This window comes from Bombus huntii, unplaced genomic scaffold (genome assembly GCF_024542735.1).
Source record: "Bombus huntii isolate Logan2020A unplaced genomic scaffold, iyBomHunt1.1 ctg00000061.1, whole genome shotgun sequence".
In the NCBI taxonomy this organism is placed as follows: domain Eukaryota; kingdom Metazoa; phylum Arthropoda; class Insecta; order Hymenoptera; family Apidae; genus Bombus; species Bombus huntii.
The window spans coordinates 655,103-671,845 of NW_026099322.1; the positions used below are offsets into that span (position 1 = coordinate 655,103).

The 16,743-nt window shown below is 37.0% G+C and overlaps 3 protein-coding genes across 5 annotated transcripts in view; 2 read left to right on the plus strand and 1 right to left on the minus strand.

Moving 5' to 3' along the window:
* Positions 1 to 917: 917 nt before the first annotated feature.
* Positions 918 to 7,752, minus strand: LOC126875983 (omega-amidase NIT2-like). Its single transcript, XM_050638916.1, has 4 exons — positions 7,713 to 7,752; positions 2,869 to 3,053; positions 2,306 to 2,474; positions 918 to 2,031 (listed from the first exon to the last, which is right to left on the minus strand). Exons 2-4 carry the CDS (start codon positions 2,950 to 2,952, stop codon positions 1,751 to 1,753), a joined length of 534 nt encoding a protein of 177 aa, XP_050494873.1. The 5' UTR covers positions 2,953 to 3,053; positions 7,713 to 7,752; the 3' UTR covers positions 918 to 1,750.
* Positions 3,506 to 16,743, plus strand: part of LOC126875972 (venom serine protease Bi-VSP-like) — a 198,067-nt gene continuing 184,829 nt past the window's right edge. Inside the window, exon 1 of the transcript XR_007693823.1 lies at positions 3,506 to 4,417. The gene's annotated coding sequence lies outside the window, so the exon portion shown is untranslated. The remainder of the gene's footprint in view (positions 4,418 to 16,743) is intronic.
* LOC126875976 (venom serine protease Bi-VSP-like) lies at positions 5,500 to 8,453 on the plus strand. 3 transcript variants are annotated; one of them, XR_007693832.1, is made up of 5 exons: positions 5,500 to 6,146; positions 6,313 to 6,408; positions 6,480 to 6,778; positions 6,963 to 7,304; positions 7,715 to 8,453. XR_007693832.1 is itself a non-coding variant. In XM_050638906.1 (5 exons), the coding sequence occupies exons 1-5, from the start codon at positions 5,915 to 5,917 to the stop codon at positions 7,741 to 7,743; spliced, it is 567 nt and encodes a 188-aa protein (XP_050494863.1). In that variant the 5' UTR covers positions 5,500 to 5,914; the 3' UTR covers positions 7,744 to 8,453. The 3 variants fall into 3 exon arrangements, 1 of the variants encoding a protein (XP_050494863.1); XR_007693831.1 differs by having other exon boundaries at positions 6,480 to 6,634; XM_050638906.1 differs by having other exon boundaries at positions 6,480 to 6,634; positions 6,963 to 7,017.

The following is a 16,743-nucleotide window of genomic DNA, read 5'->3' on the forward strand; positions in this document are numbered from 1 at the left end:
GAAAAACATCGTGATTCTTTGCTTCCACATTCCATAATCCTCACCATCGAATATAGGTATCATGATTTCCGATCTCTCCATTTTAATTGATTCTTCTTTTTTTCTTTTCTTACTCAAGCGTTCCTACGTGCTCGAAGTATATTTTTTCCTGTGAAAGTTTTTTTTTCCTTACTGAAAACTCACTCGCAAGATCGTAACCACGCACCAAATATCTTGCAAAACTAGTAACCACGCTCTGCTACCATGTTAAGGAAATTCGAGGATTTGGGAATACAAATTATTGACTATATTTCCCACGCAACAGTTATACATCTATATTACACTCTGAAGAACGTCTTGCACGCACGCTGGTCGCCAACCGACTATCCTAGATTCTTCTAACATCTGGCAACAGTCTTTTGTCTCCACTAAGACCTTGACGCCCTCTGGCCCTTACACACACACTCTCATGTACAGTGTAAATGTATCACTTCCCTAACACAATTATCCCGCGTTAGGTTCAATCAGGTTAGTCCCACGCGAAATTGATCCAACCATGCGAAAACGAGTGTATTCTGATTTCTGTCGCAGATACTTCTGGCTAGTGCACTTCTTTTACGCTTCTCATCGCGACTTCTGACGACTAACGAAGATGTTCGGCATTTTGACACTCTACATGAAGATGATGATAATTGCGGTCTGTGTACCGCCTACCCTTCCTTCTATTCTTCCGTTAAAGACTGGTAAGTTGATACTGATTAATTATGCGATCGAAATCCTATATAATGGCTACAAAAAATATTTGCATCATTATTCTCGTTTCCTAATGAATCGCTGTTTTAATCAAGTTTTATATTGCATCAAATTTCTGTAGTTACACGAAAGTACTAAATTATAGAAAACTTGATATACACGGATTTAATTAATTGATAAATTAGTCAATATATAGGCATTATTATTTCACGTGAAATTTTACAACGTCAAAAACCTAATATTCCTGTACGAGCAGTATTAATCACAAATTGTGAGAATGCCTACTGATAAGGAAGAAAGATAATATAGAAAACGCAGACTTGTGGAAAGAGAATCCCTGACATTAGACACGAATACGCGATTTCACGAAATATTTTATGGTATATCTAAGATAGAGAATATATATAGAGTACATATAAGTATATATAGAGTAAGAATATATATATAGAGTATATATAAGTACCAAAAATACATCCTAAGACGTGTATGCGATCTACGCTGTATGGGACGTGTTATAAATGGTTTCCGCCACTCAACCGCATTTGAATTTGTGAACACGATCGAACAATTGACACGAATTATTAATTCCCGTCTCTACTCTAGTAACGATTTGCTTTGGAACGAGGTCGAATCGTTCTGATTCCGCGCATGATTAACAAATAATTACAGAGGACATCAATTACTTGGATGGTCTTCCTGAAACTTGATCCAGTTTCGAGAAAATGAAAAATTCGTTTCTTCTCTTTGCTTCCCTGTTCCTTCTTTCCTCCTTTTTCCCTTTTTACATCGCTTTGTTTTACATCGCAATTTACATTTATTTGTAAAGTTTGAATCTCCTCGATATTGAAGATGTTGAAGCTGCAAGTATGTATTTCATTTTAATCCATTCGAGACCGAGATTTAATTGTAAGACGATACCTAGGTGTCGGTACGATCTGAATGTTTAGTTGGAATGATTCTGTGTTTTACTCTCTCCAGGGTATCCTTTTCATACTTTGATTTTAAATCGATGACAATCTTATATAGTATGCCTCATATTTTTTTTTTTTTTTTTTTTTTTTTTTTTTATATCGGTGACTGCCATATTCTCTTGAGTTTCCAAATCGTAAAGAATCTTTCCCCAGGGATTGGTCAACTGTGTATGCCCCCATGCGACGTAACTTGCTGAAGGAACACGAGCCGGTGATATGCAGGCAACGTATAAGTGATTATCATTCGCTCTGGAACGCTGAAGTAATGACCAGTGCAGTGGTCCAGTGGTCATATTGAATGCCGCTGGATATATCAGCATTTGGCAACCTAACCCAGAGAAGCAGGAAATATGAAGCCACCGAATACCAATTAACTTCGTAGTTGCACGGTTCACATTCCATCATTTCTGAATATGCGAGGACAGTCCTCTTATTGTGCTTTTAATTCTTTTATTTGTTTCATTTTCAGCAAATATACTGGTTTTTTAAATTAAGCTTCTTTTTATACAGAGTTACAGATTATATTAATTTTATATAGAATATATTTAAGAAAGATATTTAATTTTTTGCTAGTTAAGTATTGATCGATTAAGTTACTGTACCTTTGTTACGATAAATGCGTGCCATTTCCTCGAATCTAATATCATAGCAAATGCCAATACCTATTTTGCAGCCCTTCACGTCGAACGTCGTTAGGGAGTTACCAGGACTGAGTGAATCACTCTCTCGAAAAGTAATCTTATTAGGAATGTCGATGTCGAATAGATGTACCTAATAACATAAAAATGTAGTCGCTAATTCTATTGCTGCAACTTTTGTAATTTAATATCAAAGTTACCAACTCCTAAACTTTAATTATTTTTAATTTAATAACTGACAGCGTTTTTATCACTTTCTTTTATTAAAAAATCTTATCATTTAATAATGTTTAAAAAGGAGAAAAAATAAGTATAATAATATTTTAAGTATGTGAAAAATTTATATTACACATTACAACAAAAATGGGCGTTTCCCGTATCATAACGTATTTTATAAACCGTAAATTATAGAATTGGTTATAGTATACGTATGTACATATGTATATTCCTAAATTATTCCTAGATAGAGTCACTTTCTTCACCCCAATATTTTCAAATCCAAAGCCATAAAGGAATATATTACTTACCTTTCGGTGTTTTGCTATCAAAGTTCTATCGGGACCCCAAATAGTACAGGTATTGTACAATTTATCGCCCTCTATTTCAGGCATCGTACCACCAACTACATAGATGTTGTTTTCTTTAGCTGCGTTCGATGAAGCAACGCTCGTTTCACCATCAGGAATACTCTCGGCGTATTTTCGAAAGTACTCTGCATTGCAATATTTCAATTAATGAAAAATAACTGTCTTTTGTTCCAACCATAAATTAAATTGAAATGTTTGTCAGTTTTTTATTTTTTAAATTATTAAAATAACTAAGTTTTATATTTCGACTTAATTAAATATGCAATTACTTAGCTAATAGTATATATAATAAATTGTTTCTACAGGTTCAAAATGAAAAATGAATATTTAGAAATATTTAATTACGACAATGCTATTTGTGTTAGCATCAGTGGCTTGTTACTCAACGACTTTGCTAGTACTTTTTCAAACATAAAGTTAGTTTTCAATTAACACTTATACTAGAGGCGGAATTATAAATGCAAAATAATTGATAATACTAATTTATAAGTACCTAATTATTAGTATCTTAAAAAATATATTTATACAAAAATCACGATAATCATGAAAATGGGGAAATCCTATATTCTCGAATCAATTCACAATTTATTTTGTATATTAATTAGATTCCGCGCTCATCAGTACGTACTCACTGGCGACATCGAGAAAATGTATCGGCAATTCCTCGTACGACCAGAGGATCGGAAATATCAAAGGATATTATGGCGCAGCGCGAGTGGAGAAACAGAAACATATGAGCTTAACACCGTAATACTCTTATCATAGAAATAGAAGCAGTCCTCAATTCCCGCCCGCTAACTCCTATCTCCACCGATCCAAATGATCTCCTAGCCCTCACTCCCGGACATTTCCTCATTGGCGATTCATTAATGTGCTTACGTGATCGAGATTTCAGAGACATTCCATCGAACCGACTCTCCAAATGGCAGCATATCCAACAGCTTAAACAACATTTTTGGAACCGCTGGCATAAGGAGTATTTGAACGAGCTAACCAACCGCAATAAATGGAGCAAGGGTGGACACAGCATCCAAAAGGGCACAATCGTCATCCTCAGAGAGGACAACGTTCCCTCCATGCATTGGCCTCTGGGCCGAGTTATCAAGGTTCATCCAGACGCCGATGGTGTCATCCGGACAGCTACAGTTCAGACGGCAAAGAGCATTTTGGATCGGGGCGTCAAAAGGCTTGTCCCACTGCCAATTCAACCCGATCTCGAGAAACCCGAACAACTAGCCACCGAGACGAAATAAGATGGGAACTTCAACCACACCTCCCTAGTTTGATCGGTACCCTCTCAACGGGGGGAGAATGTTGCGCCATGCGGCTTACCATAGGTCATATTCTTAACTATCGATCGCGGCACTATAATGTCGCAGACGGATCGTCGCGTCTGCCCGGCAAACAAACATTGTAGTGGCAAGCGCATGGTTCATTAAGCAGGGCGACTTCCAGAAACGTCGACTCGTGGCCCGTATTTTACCTCGCAGTAAAAGAATGTGGCGTGATCCGAACGTAGTGGCGGTCACGTTCCAGAAAAAACGAAAAAAATCGAAAGGCGTTCAGAACTTTTCGAGAAGTCGAACCGTCAGCACATGTGGTATGTCGCGCATTACTTATCAACCAAAACGCAGTTACATTTTTTTTGTTCCATTTATATCTTTCTAGTTAATAAGTTGTTGAAATAAACATTAATTTATTTGTGTTAATTCTGTGGAATTTCATTGAACTACCCTTATTATCATAATCGAAATAAGGGGATCGATCAGTTCGTGGCGTCGATTATTTAATCGTAACGGGAACTTACAACTCTCGTTGACGTGCTATCTCGCGATCGCGTCTCTCCGCGAACGGTCGAAACAAAATGATTCACTAAAAACTGTTCTGAATTCCTAAGAATTTATTTACCGCAAAACTGACAAAGTGTTTATTTAAAAAATGAGGTTGAAGGTAGTCCTTTTCTTTCATTTCATTCATTTTCATTTTCTTTCTTAAGTATGGCTAACACAATATCTAATCAATTAAAATTTTATATTTTCACGTGAAAAGTTTCTTTAGATAATTATTATCAACATGATGACTAACTCTTACGGATTAATACGTGTCTGTAGGGCAATCCGGTGGACTTGATCGGCTTTTTACTTCGAAAGTTGAGTAATCGGTGTCGCTTTCTTACGCATCTTTGAACTGTATAAATGTTTTAAAATTGTTTGATCCAGAATGTACCACACCGGACAATCAAGAAGGCAGGTGCCTTGACTACAGAAAATGTAAACCTCTGCAAGAAATATGGCAGATACAGTACCGTACAGCCACCGATTTTTATAGACGATCAGTGTGCAGATACCAGGGCAATGTTACGATCGTTTGCTGTCCGAACGATCCAAACAAAGAGAAGAGAGAAATTTTAATAAAAACTGTGTATAAGTATAAGGCTTTGCGACCACCATACTGTGGTTTTAGCAACGTCTCTCATACCAGGGTGGTGGTCGATGGTAAACCAGCTGAACTTGGTACGTTTTATGTCTTTCTTTCCGATTAATAATAAGCCATTTACTGCAAAGAATGAACTTTAAAGGCATTAAACAGCACATCAATGTACATTTCAATTAGACTAAATAATAATGCTATGATTTTATCGGTAGTAACTTTACTTATTAACTTGAATTATTTCTTTCTTTTACTTCATGTTAGGAAGAGTATCTTTTTGCTCGAAATAAAAAATTGATATAGGAGTAATAATATGGATAGAGATCAAAAACTGTTAGGGCAGAAATTACACGTTTGAACTTTATAGTTCAGTATAGTTCAAATAGAAATTATATAGAATTATTTAATAATTTGTATTCCACTGGAATAAAAATTTAATTTCTGTCTTTATCAAATCTCTATTTCAGAGTATTTGTACGTATGTACTTATCGTCTGCTGTATGATCGAATATCGAATAGGTAATAATCGTTGTTACTCGTTATGTGAGAAAAAATTATGTATATTCACAACTATGACTATTGCATTTTAGGCGTTTGGCCATGGATCGTTGCATTAGGTTTTCGTAATCCCCGAAACCCAGACAAACCACTATGGAAGTGCGGAGGTTCCCTGATATCGGCTAGGCATGTTTTGACCGCAGCACATTGTGCACATATGGATGGAATAGAAAACATACACAATCATAATATTGCCATTCTTAGATTGGTGGAGGAGGTGCCATTTTCGAGTAAGTCCTCAAATATATATATATATATGCTATTGAGTATTACTGAAGTATCATATCCTGAAATTTCTTACTGTACACATATATTGCGTCATAAAGCGTGTACAATTCTTTCTCATACTTTTGGTCATTCGTTTCCTGCATTTTCATTTATTTTTTTATTTTTCAGGGTACGTATATCCCATTTGTACGAAAGAGCTCCTGCGAAAGAGCAACTTCGTCGGCTATAACCCCCTTGTTGCTGGATGGGGAGCATTAAGATATAGTAAGTGATATCAATTTTATAATAAAATTAAACAGTTCCAGTCTTAAATATCTTTCTTATTTTCTTCGTAGGACGACCACGACGTAATGCATTAATGGAAGTACAAATGCCAGTGATTAAGAACGCCGAATGCAAAATAGCTTATTCCAAATTTCCTAATGCACCTGATGTCACTGATGGTATAATATGCGCCGAACGTGCTCAGGGTGGAAAGGATTCTTGTACGGTAATTAAGTTACAGAGTTACTACAAACTATACGGTATCTGAAGACACGTCAATTCGAATTAACATCAAATCGACGTCTTAAACATTAAAAATAATAGATAAACACAATTTAATAGTTTTGCCCACTTCTCACACCTCGTTATGGTATTTAATCTAATTTCCTCCTAATCTTAGTTTTGCTCAAAATACATATAACATGTACGTTATAAATTGGAGTATTTCAATACACAAATCAATAGAAGATTATTACTGTATATAAGTATAATTTTAATACAATTCGATCGATATATTTCAGTATCTTTGATTAAAAATTTAACGATCCTTTCAGGCTGACCGCGGCGGACCACTGCTGATACAACATGAATTAACCTCGTATTTAATAGGTATTGTGTCTTATGCTTATAAGTGCGGCACAGCTGGGTATCCCAGCGTTTACACTAGGGTCACATCGTACCTTGACTTCATTCTCCAAGCGATGCAATAATATGATATTACTGTTCCATAAATATCATTGTGTAAAAAACGTAAAGTTGGATTTTCTTATTGTGGAGATAAGAAACAGCTCAAATTTACATTGTTTTGTACGTTACAAATTATAGGCTTAAAATGTACGAAATGTAACTTTGAAACGACACTAATTTTTTACGCACGATAAACCTCCACGACTTAGGTATGTAAAGATGATAAACGTATATTAATTCTATTAATTTGGTAATAATAAACCAACTTTCTGAGAAGTTCTGTAAATTTCGTTTCTGTTGTATCAAGAGAATAATGGAATATTCCACTTAGATCGTATACTTTTTGTATGTACGTACAAAATTTTCCGGCTAATCTAAAACGCTTCATAAGATAGAGAGCTTCTGGAAATTCGGACACAGAGAGTGCATAAAATACACGATAAGTCTCGTGTCTTTCAAAATTACTTTTTATTCGCTAAAAACGTCCTGTGTACTCATGCAATCACATGCAACCTCGAAACTTCACTTATTTTTTATCACTTTCCAATTCAATACACTGTTTCTGCATTTTTGACTATATGTAAGAGAAATTTCCATTCAGCCAAAAGTGTACTTACAGATTATAGATTCCTATACGACTCTCAGTAAAAATTTATCCGCACTCCAGATAGTTAAAACTTCTGTCGACCGTATTGATCCATCTGCACTCTTCGTATGACGTCAATATCTGTTCAGTGCTGCTGCGCAGGTTTCTTTGTGTTACGTCAATTCGTTTGTGACCGTTGCGCGAGTAATGGCGCTTTGCAATGGTGATTTGCAGGAAAACAGTGCAGGATGCTGTGATTCGTTTCTTGTGGTCGGAGGTTATGTTTGATGCCTATATTTATCAAAGATTTAATGCACATTATGGAGAAAGTGTTTTGTCACGAAGTGTGTTTGAATGGGCACAAAAGTTCAAAGAAGATCGCACGAGTGTTATGAAAAAACAGCTGGACGCCCGTCCACATCCACGATGACAACATTGAACGTGCTCATGAACTTATGCTCTATGGAATAGACGAGTGACACTGGATAATGTGGCAAATCATTTGCAAATCAGCCACGGCTCTGCTTATGCAATAGTGCACGACAGATTTGGGTTTTAAAAAGTTTGTGCGAGATGGATGCCGAAAAAGCTGATGAAAAGGTGAAGACGACGATGCATTCGTGGTTCGCAGCTCAGCCCAAAACATTTTTTAATGAGAAAATACGAAGGTCCTTCGGCAAATGGACAAAGTGTATACAGAAATTGAGTGATTATGTCAAAAAATGATGTATGTCTTTTTTGACAATTGCTTAAAATAAATTCTACACCGACAGAGCGGGTAACTTTTTACTCACCCTCGTAAGACACTTAAATTTCCAATCTATTATGATGAATAAAAGAGCTTATACTATTAAATCTAATTGTATTTTGTTGCATGAGAGTACACGTGTATGTGATGTACATTACCTTTATATCCCCTTGAACGCTTCAATATTGCGCATATATACTATATTTTGTACAGCTTCTATAAAATTTCGTATGTTTGTTTAGGCTGTTAATCTAGAGGCTGGAGTACAAAGAAGTGGCACAATGATGTGGGCTGATGACATTTATAATTATCAAGGAATCACCCCTACATTCGCTCAGGTATATATCGTTGACTATAATGTATTTAACATATATGATTGTTAGAATATTAATAATTAATTTTTAATTCTATCAGAATTTTAATGAAACTGTCCCTTGGGAAGGAAGAACTGATACCTTGATATCACGGTTTGTACATCCTATATATACGACAAATTTTAGAACATTATATAACGAAGAACCAGATCGTCGTGGCCATGTGATGTGAATAAAAGGACTTGAATTTGATGATATTTTTATAATGTTAGATAACATAACTAAGTATCTTCACAGTAAGATAGGATGACATCTTAATGTTGTTCACTTGAGTGATGATATTATAAGGAAAAGTGTAATATCACAGGTAGGATGATTCATAATTTAGAACTACTAACTCATGTATGTATTAAAAATTAAAGAAATATATTAAATTTTATAGGATATTTATGTTTAGTAACCAGTAATTCAGAGATTGGTATTCATGGTTACTATAACGAGGCTGTAGAAACGCACCCTTTCTTCTTTGCAAATGGTCCTGTATTTATGTCTAAGCCGAAACTGGAACCTCTGAATAATTTAGATTTATTCTTGTTATTTTCTAAAATACTTATCTACAGTATACCATAAGGAATGATACCGTATCGCACCTAATCAAGTGCCTTAAGAAACATCAACAGGATATCACAGTAATCCCGTATCGACTGATATGTAAGTAAAAGTTATGTGTCATTGTTACACACAGTTATGTGTTAGTGTTATACACAGTTATTTATCATTTTCTATTAATTCAGTTGTAGCCACTACAATATCTATGACACTGGTAGTAATTATGAGAACAATAATGATGTGTTCTATAAGAGGAAATGATGATTAGGAACAAAAACTTACAGGTAAGTCAAAGTATATGTTATTTGCCATTTGAAAAGAAAGTTACTAACTTGGAATTTTTTGATAAATAATAATTGTATCATACGTACTTTTGAATTCGTGCAAGAACATATGTAATTTTGAAGTAGTTATTATTAGGAAATTGTTAGACGCGAACAGTATGCGAAAAGTTAGTATGCAGTGTAATAATTATCAATCAAAACACAAGAATTAAATTCTTGAGGAAAAAATTTCCGGAATTTCTTATTTACATGATTATAAAGAAATCCATAATAAAAAGGAGCTGCTTTCTAATACTTCTCTTCCTTGTAATGCCTGCGTTAATAATAACGAGGTTCGACTTTTTGTTTTTAGAGGGATACTGGAAAATTTGAAAGTACAGTACCATTGGGAAGAAAATCACGATATTGAAAACGATATTTGCAAGTAAATTTCCAAAAAATCTGTTTTCAAATTTTCGCTTTCTATTTCACATTAAAAGAAAGGGAGGGCTGCCTTCTTTTTCTGCAAGACAAAACAAACATTCTGAATCTCGTATCAATGAATGATGTCAATAAGTTATTTTTCTTTTCAGATTGAACAATATTCCAGATTTATTCATAATTTCATACTACGCGAAGAATAGACTTTTCATAGGTATATAAAGGAAATATTAAGTATAGGAAAACTCTTTTTCGTTGTAGGTGACATATGCTTCACGGTTGAACACATGTATTTTTGAACACATATAAATGAAAAAGTACTCTTATGGAGAAAAAGAATTGATACCTTCGATTGACATTAGATAATGTATATAAACTTATGAACAATCACTATCAGTTTGTATCTTAGGTGCACACGCAGATTTGTTGGAGTTCTTATAAAATGTACTTCCTGTACGAACGTTTTATTCTTCCAAATTTTACGATACTATGTCTCATATAATAACTATATGGATTAAACGTAATATAAATGATCCGAAAATAGACTCGAACGACATTAATTGTCTTTCTATTTATACCAATATCGAAAATACAAGTAAAGCTGGAGCAATAGTATGCAAGAATGGACTATTTATTATTTTAAACCAAATCATAGCATATTCAGAATGCACAGTATTATCATGAAATGTAAATGAATCAGTTGTAAACGAACGATTTTACTGTAAAATCGTTGCCTCCTTTTTTTCATCTGAAATATAGCAGCAATGAGTACATTCTTTTAATATATAATAAAACGAGATATCTTTATAAAGTTACATATGTCATCACTGGTAACTGTTATCTCGTATGACACCAAATATACCGTTAGTATGGAATGATATTTTTATGAAGATATACTTTAATGATAGATTTTATGAATGAAACGTTATATAAGAAAAATTATCTCTTGTTATTCTATGAAGTGTAGTAGCTAATGAAGATTAATTTTACGAAGTATTAGAGCAAAAGAGAATTAAAAAATTAAAAAGATCTAAATAAGATTGTTCGTGTGGCTTAATTATCTCAATTCTGGTACACCACTTGTTACATTCTAACTAATTAGCGCTAAACAATAACTTGCAAATATTAAAGATATTAACACCTTAATATTAACACCTAAAGGTTTTCAGGAAATTTTATAATACTTGATTATTGTATATCTAGTCATTGATTGATAAAATTTCTTGTATAAGCATAGATCGAGGTTGACGTCATACGCAGATTGCATTACAGGTATCGTTTTAATTTATTTTATGGCTAGAATCGTTTGAATATTATACGAATAATTATTTCCATTCGAACGATTAATAAATCACGTACCTATAAAAGATATATTATGAAAAAGACGTGACGAAACAAAAAAATATTGGAAATTCCGTTGTCATTAGATCAATTATTTTTGCAATGATTTTTATTTCCATGTAATTACATATGAAATGGGTAATTCATTAACATCTCCTCGAATCGAATATAATTCGTTACACTTCACAACGATTCAAATAATGGACGGGAAATATATAATAACTTTCCTGTCCTTGCGTTAAAATAGTACTGTACAAATCAGATGATACAACCTAACCCCAACCTAACCCCAAAAAACCCAATTACATCCACATTGCATGACAGCACACTTGCAATGGATTTTTGTGATTTCAATGTCACAGACAATGACACAACTAATCAGAACACGTTCGAGGCTACAGACATTGAAATTACCGCGTGTTTAATACGTTTAAAGCATAAATCTAAATTTCACGCGATTATTTCTTTGTACATTGTGAAACTCTTAAATTATCTTAATCGAATAAATAATCCTAATGTAATAAAACATCTTGAAATAGACCTAGATATCTGAAACAGAAACTCGAAGGATAAGAAATCCTAAAAGGTACTAATCCTAAAATAACAAACTCCTAAATAATAAACAAGTGATAAAACCTATTATAAATAATAAACCTTACCTGGAATAATCAAATCCTAACTAATCGAAAATAAAATAAGGCAAGCAATTCTTAATCTTTCAAGTAATTTTTCCGAAAACACAGAAAGATAGAGAAATTAAAAAGACGCAGCACAAATTGCAGCACAATGAAAGTTTCAGAGCGATGAATACGATCGTATTAAACTAAATAATTTTCAAAAGTGAAATTACACTGAAACGTATATCGATGATATTTGTCATTTCTACGATCTGTTTCGCTTGATCGTGCTTCTTTTCTGATGTAAATTCAATTTATAATACGAACTAAGTTTCCTTTATTATTATTAGTCCTGCGTCTTTTTAATTCGTCACTTCTTTTATTTCAGAACAATGACGGGCTCCAAGATGCTGTTCGGATGTTTGGCGTTAATTGCTTTTCTGCATCCATTAGTTCACGTTTGTACTTCGAGTAGTACAGCTCAAGGTTTGTACTTCGAGTTGTCTTTTTCCATGCACTTCAAATTCCAATACGATCTGGTCACGTGGCCTTCGTACAATTTCGAAATTTTACCTGTTTGGTAATCGTCAATGAAAAAAGAAGTTATGCGTGACCTCAACACATTGAAACAATTTTTATGATTTTTTATTTGCCGGTTGGTCAGCAAGTTAATGGAAAAATTTCACTTAACTATTCGCGTTAATTTCTTCGGTTTAACTTTTGGGAAATGCTTCGTTAGCTTCGGGAATATTCCAACGATTCGTTTTACGTACAAAATAAGCATGATAAATATTACATCACGGTAATGTAATATCGGAATATATTAAAGGTGTAATTTTGTTCGATTAATTATAATTTATTAATAATGGATTGAAAATACAGATATTAGTTAGACAGAGAAACGATGTTTGATTAACAGGAAAACTAAATGCAACGCTCGTATTTACAACAAATAACTTGACAACTATTTGGTAACTCTCTCTCTCTCTCTCTCTCTCTCTCTCTCTCTCTCTCTCTCACTAGCAACTCTAACACTCGACAACACTCGCAACTCAATTCTAACGACTCTATGCTTCGACGTCTCGATCAACTCTGATTCTCGCAACACGCACACTTTTCGATTCGCCTTGGATAGCGAAACCGTCCTTCTTCTAACGTTGTCTATTGTTTCCCTCATACCTATGTAAGAACTACCAACTACGTGCCTTTAGTCACGTAGGCACTCTTAAATGTAGACGAACCACAGAAACACGACGTACACGGGTTTTCTATTTTCAGCCGATCTCCAATCAAAGCTATTCTACGATATTACAATCGGCCTTTCCTGACAATCACATCTGCCCTCAGATGTGCTCATCATCGCCGCTCGCACTTACATCACTATCGTCAGCATTCCACCATTTCATGTGATCGGCTGCCGTGGAAGTTGTACGTGGCCCTTCGTGCTCCCCCTCTCGCTGCACTATGCATCGGTCATTTTGCAGGACTTTTATCACCCGATACGGTCCAAGAAACTTCGGATGCAGCTTTAGCCCGGGACCCCTCTGCATCCTCTCGATTGCCACTAGATCTCCCGTCCTGTATGCTGTCGCCTTCTTGCGTCTCCTGTTATACGCCCGCTTGTTTCGGATTTGGATCTCCTCAATCCGTCTCTTTGCGTCCGCACGCAGCTGATCTCGTTCCTCTTGGAACACCGCGGCCTGGTCGTCCTCGATGCTACTGCTCCTCTTTCGCTCTTCCTCTATCTTCCTCTCCGTTGTTTGTTTACCCATTTCACTCTTGTCAGGGGCTTTGATCGTCGTGGCAGCATCGTGACATTTTCGTAGGCTCGGTTCGTACATGGAAGACGTTGACAACTTACCATCTACCGAGACTATGATCTCTTCTTTTTCGAAGGTCTTCACGTTCATCGTGTCCTCGACAATCCCATCGTCGTCCTCGTCATCCACATCCTCTGTATATCGAATCTTCGTATCGATATTATTGGAGGGATTCCGCACGTGCGACTTCCCTTGTCTTTTCGTTCGCCTTGCATTCACTCTCTTCGAGTCTATCCGAAAACTTGAAACAACCCTCACACCCGCAACGCTATCCTTCTCAGTAAATTCGCAAATATCATCAACAACATCCTGTTGCTGTTGTTTAGCCAGATTCTTCCTCCTCGTGATGTTCGCTAAGTCCTCCTGCTGGCCGCAAGAATCCGACGAGGACACCATCTCGTGGTCCACTTTACCAATCACCACGTGTCTTGCCACTATTCTCCGTTCCTCCGACACTTGCTGCACAGCTGCCCGATACTTCTTCAAAACTTCTGCTAACTCTTCTTTATTTTCTTCCAATTGCGACAGTAGCTCAGTTCGTTCGCGACTAGCTACATTAACACGATCTTCTGCTTCGGAACGTTGCCGCAGTACTTCCTGCAACGAAGCCTGCGTCTCATTCAGTTCTTGCTCCAGTGCCTGTTTCGCTTTAACTGCAACTGCTCTAGCGCATTCTGCATCTTCTAACTGGTTCTTCAGCTGTCGTAAAGCTGCTTTACCCGTCGAGTCACCTTTCGATCTCTCCAGCATCGTTTGAGCGTCTCTTAGCAATGCTTTGGTTCTCTTCAAATCTCTTTTTAGCCTATGTTGCGTGTCCTTAACGTGCGACAAATCTATCTCACTCGCCTGTGTCTCTACATCTATCTTGAGGACTTCCGGACACTCATCGGGATTTTCGTCCTTTATTCTACTAATAAAAGATTCTCCCCCTTTTATACTTATTTCAACAGTGTCCAAAAAGTCTGCGCCAATAATAAGCGAATGTTGCATCACTGTGTCTGGAACTACGTGTATGGTTATACAGTACGACTCATTGTCTATAATAATGTTCGTCGAAAATTTCCCGAGCGTAAAATTCCTTCCGGAACCGACACCGCGAAATCCAACGATTTCCCGACTTAATCTGGGCGCTCCGATTTTCACATGCTGATCTGCTCGCATTAGAGTCAGCTCACTACCGGTGTCTATCAACGCGCTCAATTCGAAATTTTCCATCTTAACATCCTTACCACGCCTTGTTTGTAACGACCGAAACACGCTGTAAACTTTTTTTGAGGGCTCACCCAAATTGTCGCAACTTGATGCGATGTGTCCGTACTCCCTACATTTGAAGCATTTAGGTCCTCTCGACTTGCTCGGACACTCCGCACACACGTGCTCCGCATCACCGCAATTGTAGCATCGCGCCTTCCTCGCATCTCCAGATCGACCGGGTTCCTTGTTCCTCTCGGTTTCGGACAGCTTCGCCACCGGCTTTACCCTGCTACTCTTCGGCTCCTCAAATTTCGTCCTCATCTCCATATCTCTTCTTATCGCTTCGTAGCGCCTGAAACGCTCTTTTAATTGCTCGATATTCCTGGCTCCGTATAGCACAGTCTTGTTCGCGACCTCGTCGGGAATGCCTTGAATAATGTAGTCTATCAAGGATTGCGTATCAATCCTTCCTTGTTTTGCAATCCCGCACATGTGATACATATATTGTTGCAGACTCTCATCTGCTTTCTTCTTTCTATGGGATAACTCGCCATGTATCTGTTGGTCTCTTACTACATTTTCAAACTCATTCCTCAACGCCTTTTTTAGCTTTGCCCAGAACTTCGCGCATCGCTCTTGTCGTACGAAGGCCTGAGCGGAGCCTGCGAGTAATTTCTTAGCATAGGCCACCATGTGGGCGTCTGACCAACCCCACACTTCTGCCATTTCCTCGAAGTCTTCCACCCATTGATTTACACTCAGCAGATCATCCCCGCTGAATTTCTCTAATAAGCCTTCCACGTCTGTAAGACTCAACATCGAACCGACGCATGCCTTCTGCTGATACTCATCGCGGTCCTGATACACCGCTCGCGTGCCTCTCCTGTATTCTCGCGCGCCTTGTTTATCGTCCTCGCCTTCACTTTCGTCGGAGCTCTCTTCTTCCGACGATACATCGTCTCCTTCTAGGGCCGCCTGTAGCCGCGCGCGTAGTTCGAATTTTCTTCCCGTTACCTTCAACCCCAAGCTAACGAGACGCGCTCTCAGCTCTTTCGTCCTCAGCTTCTCGAGGTCTTCCTCTCCCTCTTGACTGCGTTAGGCTCGACTGCTTGCTTCTTAGATCTCGCTGGTTTGTTGGTTCTTCGCCACGCTTCGAATCCTTAGGAGTAGATCGACCAGGTTTGCACGCTCTGTTCAACCTGGCAACCAGCACTGATCTCGCACCGGATATAGGCAGATTCATCTGTGCGAGCTTACTCCTCAGCTCCTCCAGCGTCAAATCCTCTTCATCCGACAATCGTTCGTCTTCAACGTTTGCCATTTTATTCTATTCTTTTCTACTCCCGCAGAAATAGCTCCGTTAAATCGTATCGTTTCTCTGTCTTATTCAATCCCGGACGAGCCCCCACTTGTAATATCGGAATATATTAATAATGGATTGAAAATACAGATATTAGTTAGACAGAGAAACGATGTTTGATTAACAGGAAAACTAAATGCAACGCTCGTATTTACAACAAATAACTTGACAACTATTTGGTAACTCTCTCTCTCTCTCTCTCTCTCTCTCTCTCTCTCTCTCTCTCACTAGCAACTCTAACACTCGACAACACTCGCAACTCAATTCTAACGACTCTATGCTTCGACGTCTCGATCAACTCTGATTCTCGCAACACGCACACTTTTCGATTCGCCTTGGATAGCGAAACCGTCCT

Excerpts from the sequence above, each read along its gene's own strand:
- LOC126875983 (XM_050638916.1), bottom strand. The coding sequence starts at position 2,952 with ATGCCTGAAATAGAGGGCGATAAATTGTACAATACCTGTACTATTTGG. Across the intron at positions 2,475-2,868 it reads TGATAGCAAAACACCGAAAG|GTACATCTATTCGACATCGA; the intron begins GTAAGTAATATA and ends TTATGTTATTAG. Across the intron at positions 2,032-2,305 it reads ACGCATTTATCGTAACAAAG|GTTGCCAAATGCTGATATAT; the intron begins GTACAGTAACTT and ends TCTCTGGGTTAG.
- LOC126875976 (XM_050638906.1), top strand. The coding sequence starts at position 5,915 with ATGTATATTCACAACTATGACTATTGCATTTTAGGCGTTTGGCCATGG. Across the intron at positions 6,147-6,312 it reads GGAGGAGGTGCCATTTTCGA|GGTACGTATATCCCATTTGT; the intron begins GTAAGTCCTCAA and ends TTTATTTTTCAG. Across the intron at positions 6,635-6,962 it reads GTGGAAAGGATTCTTGTACG|GCTGACCGCGGCGGACCACT; the intron begins GTAATTAAGTTA and ends CGATCCTTTCAG.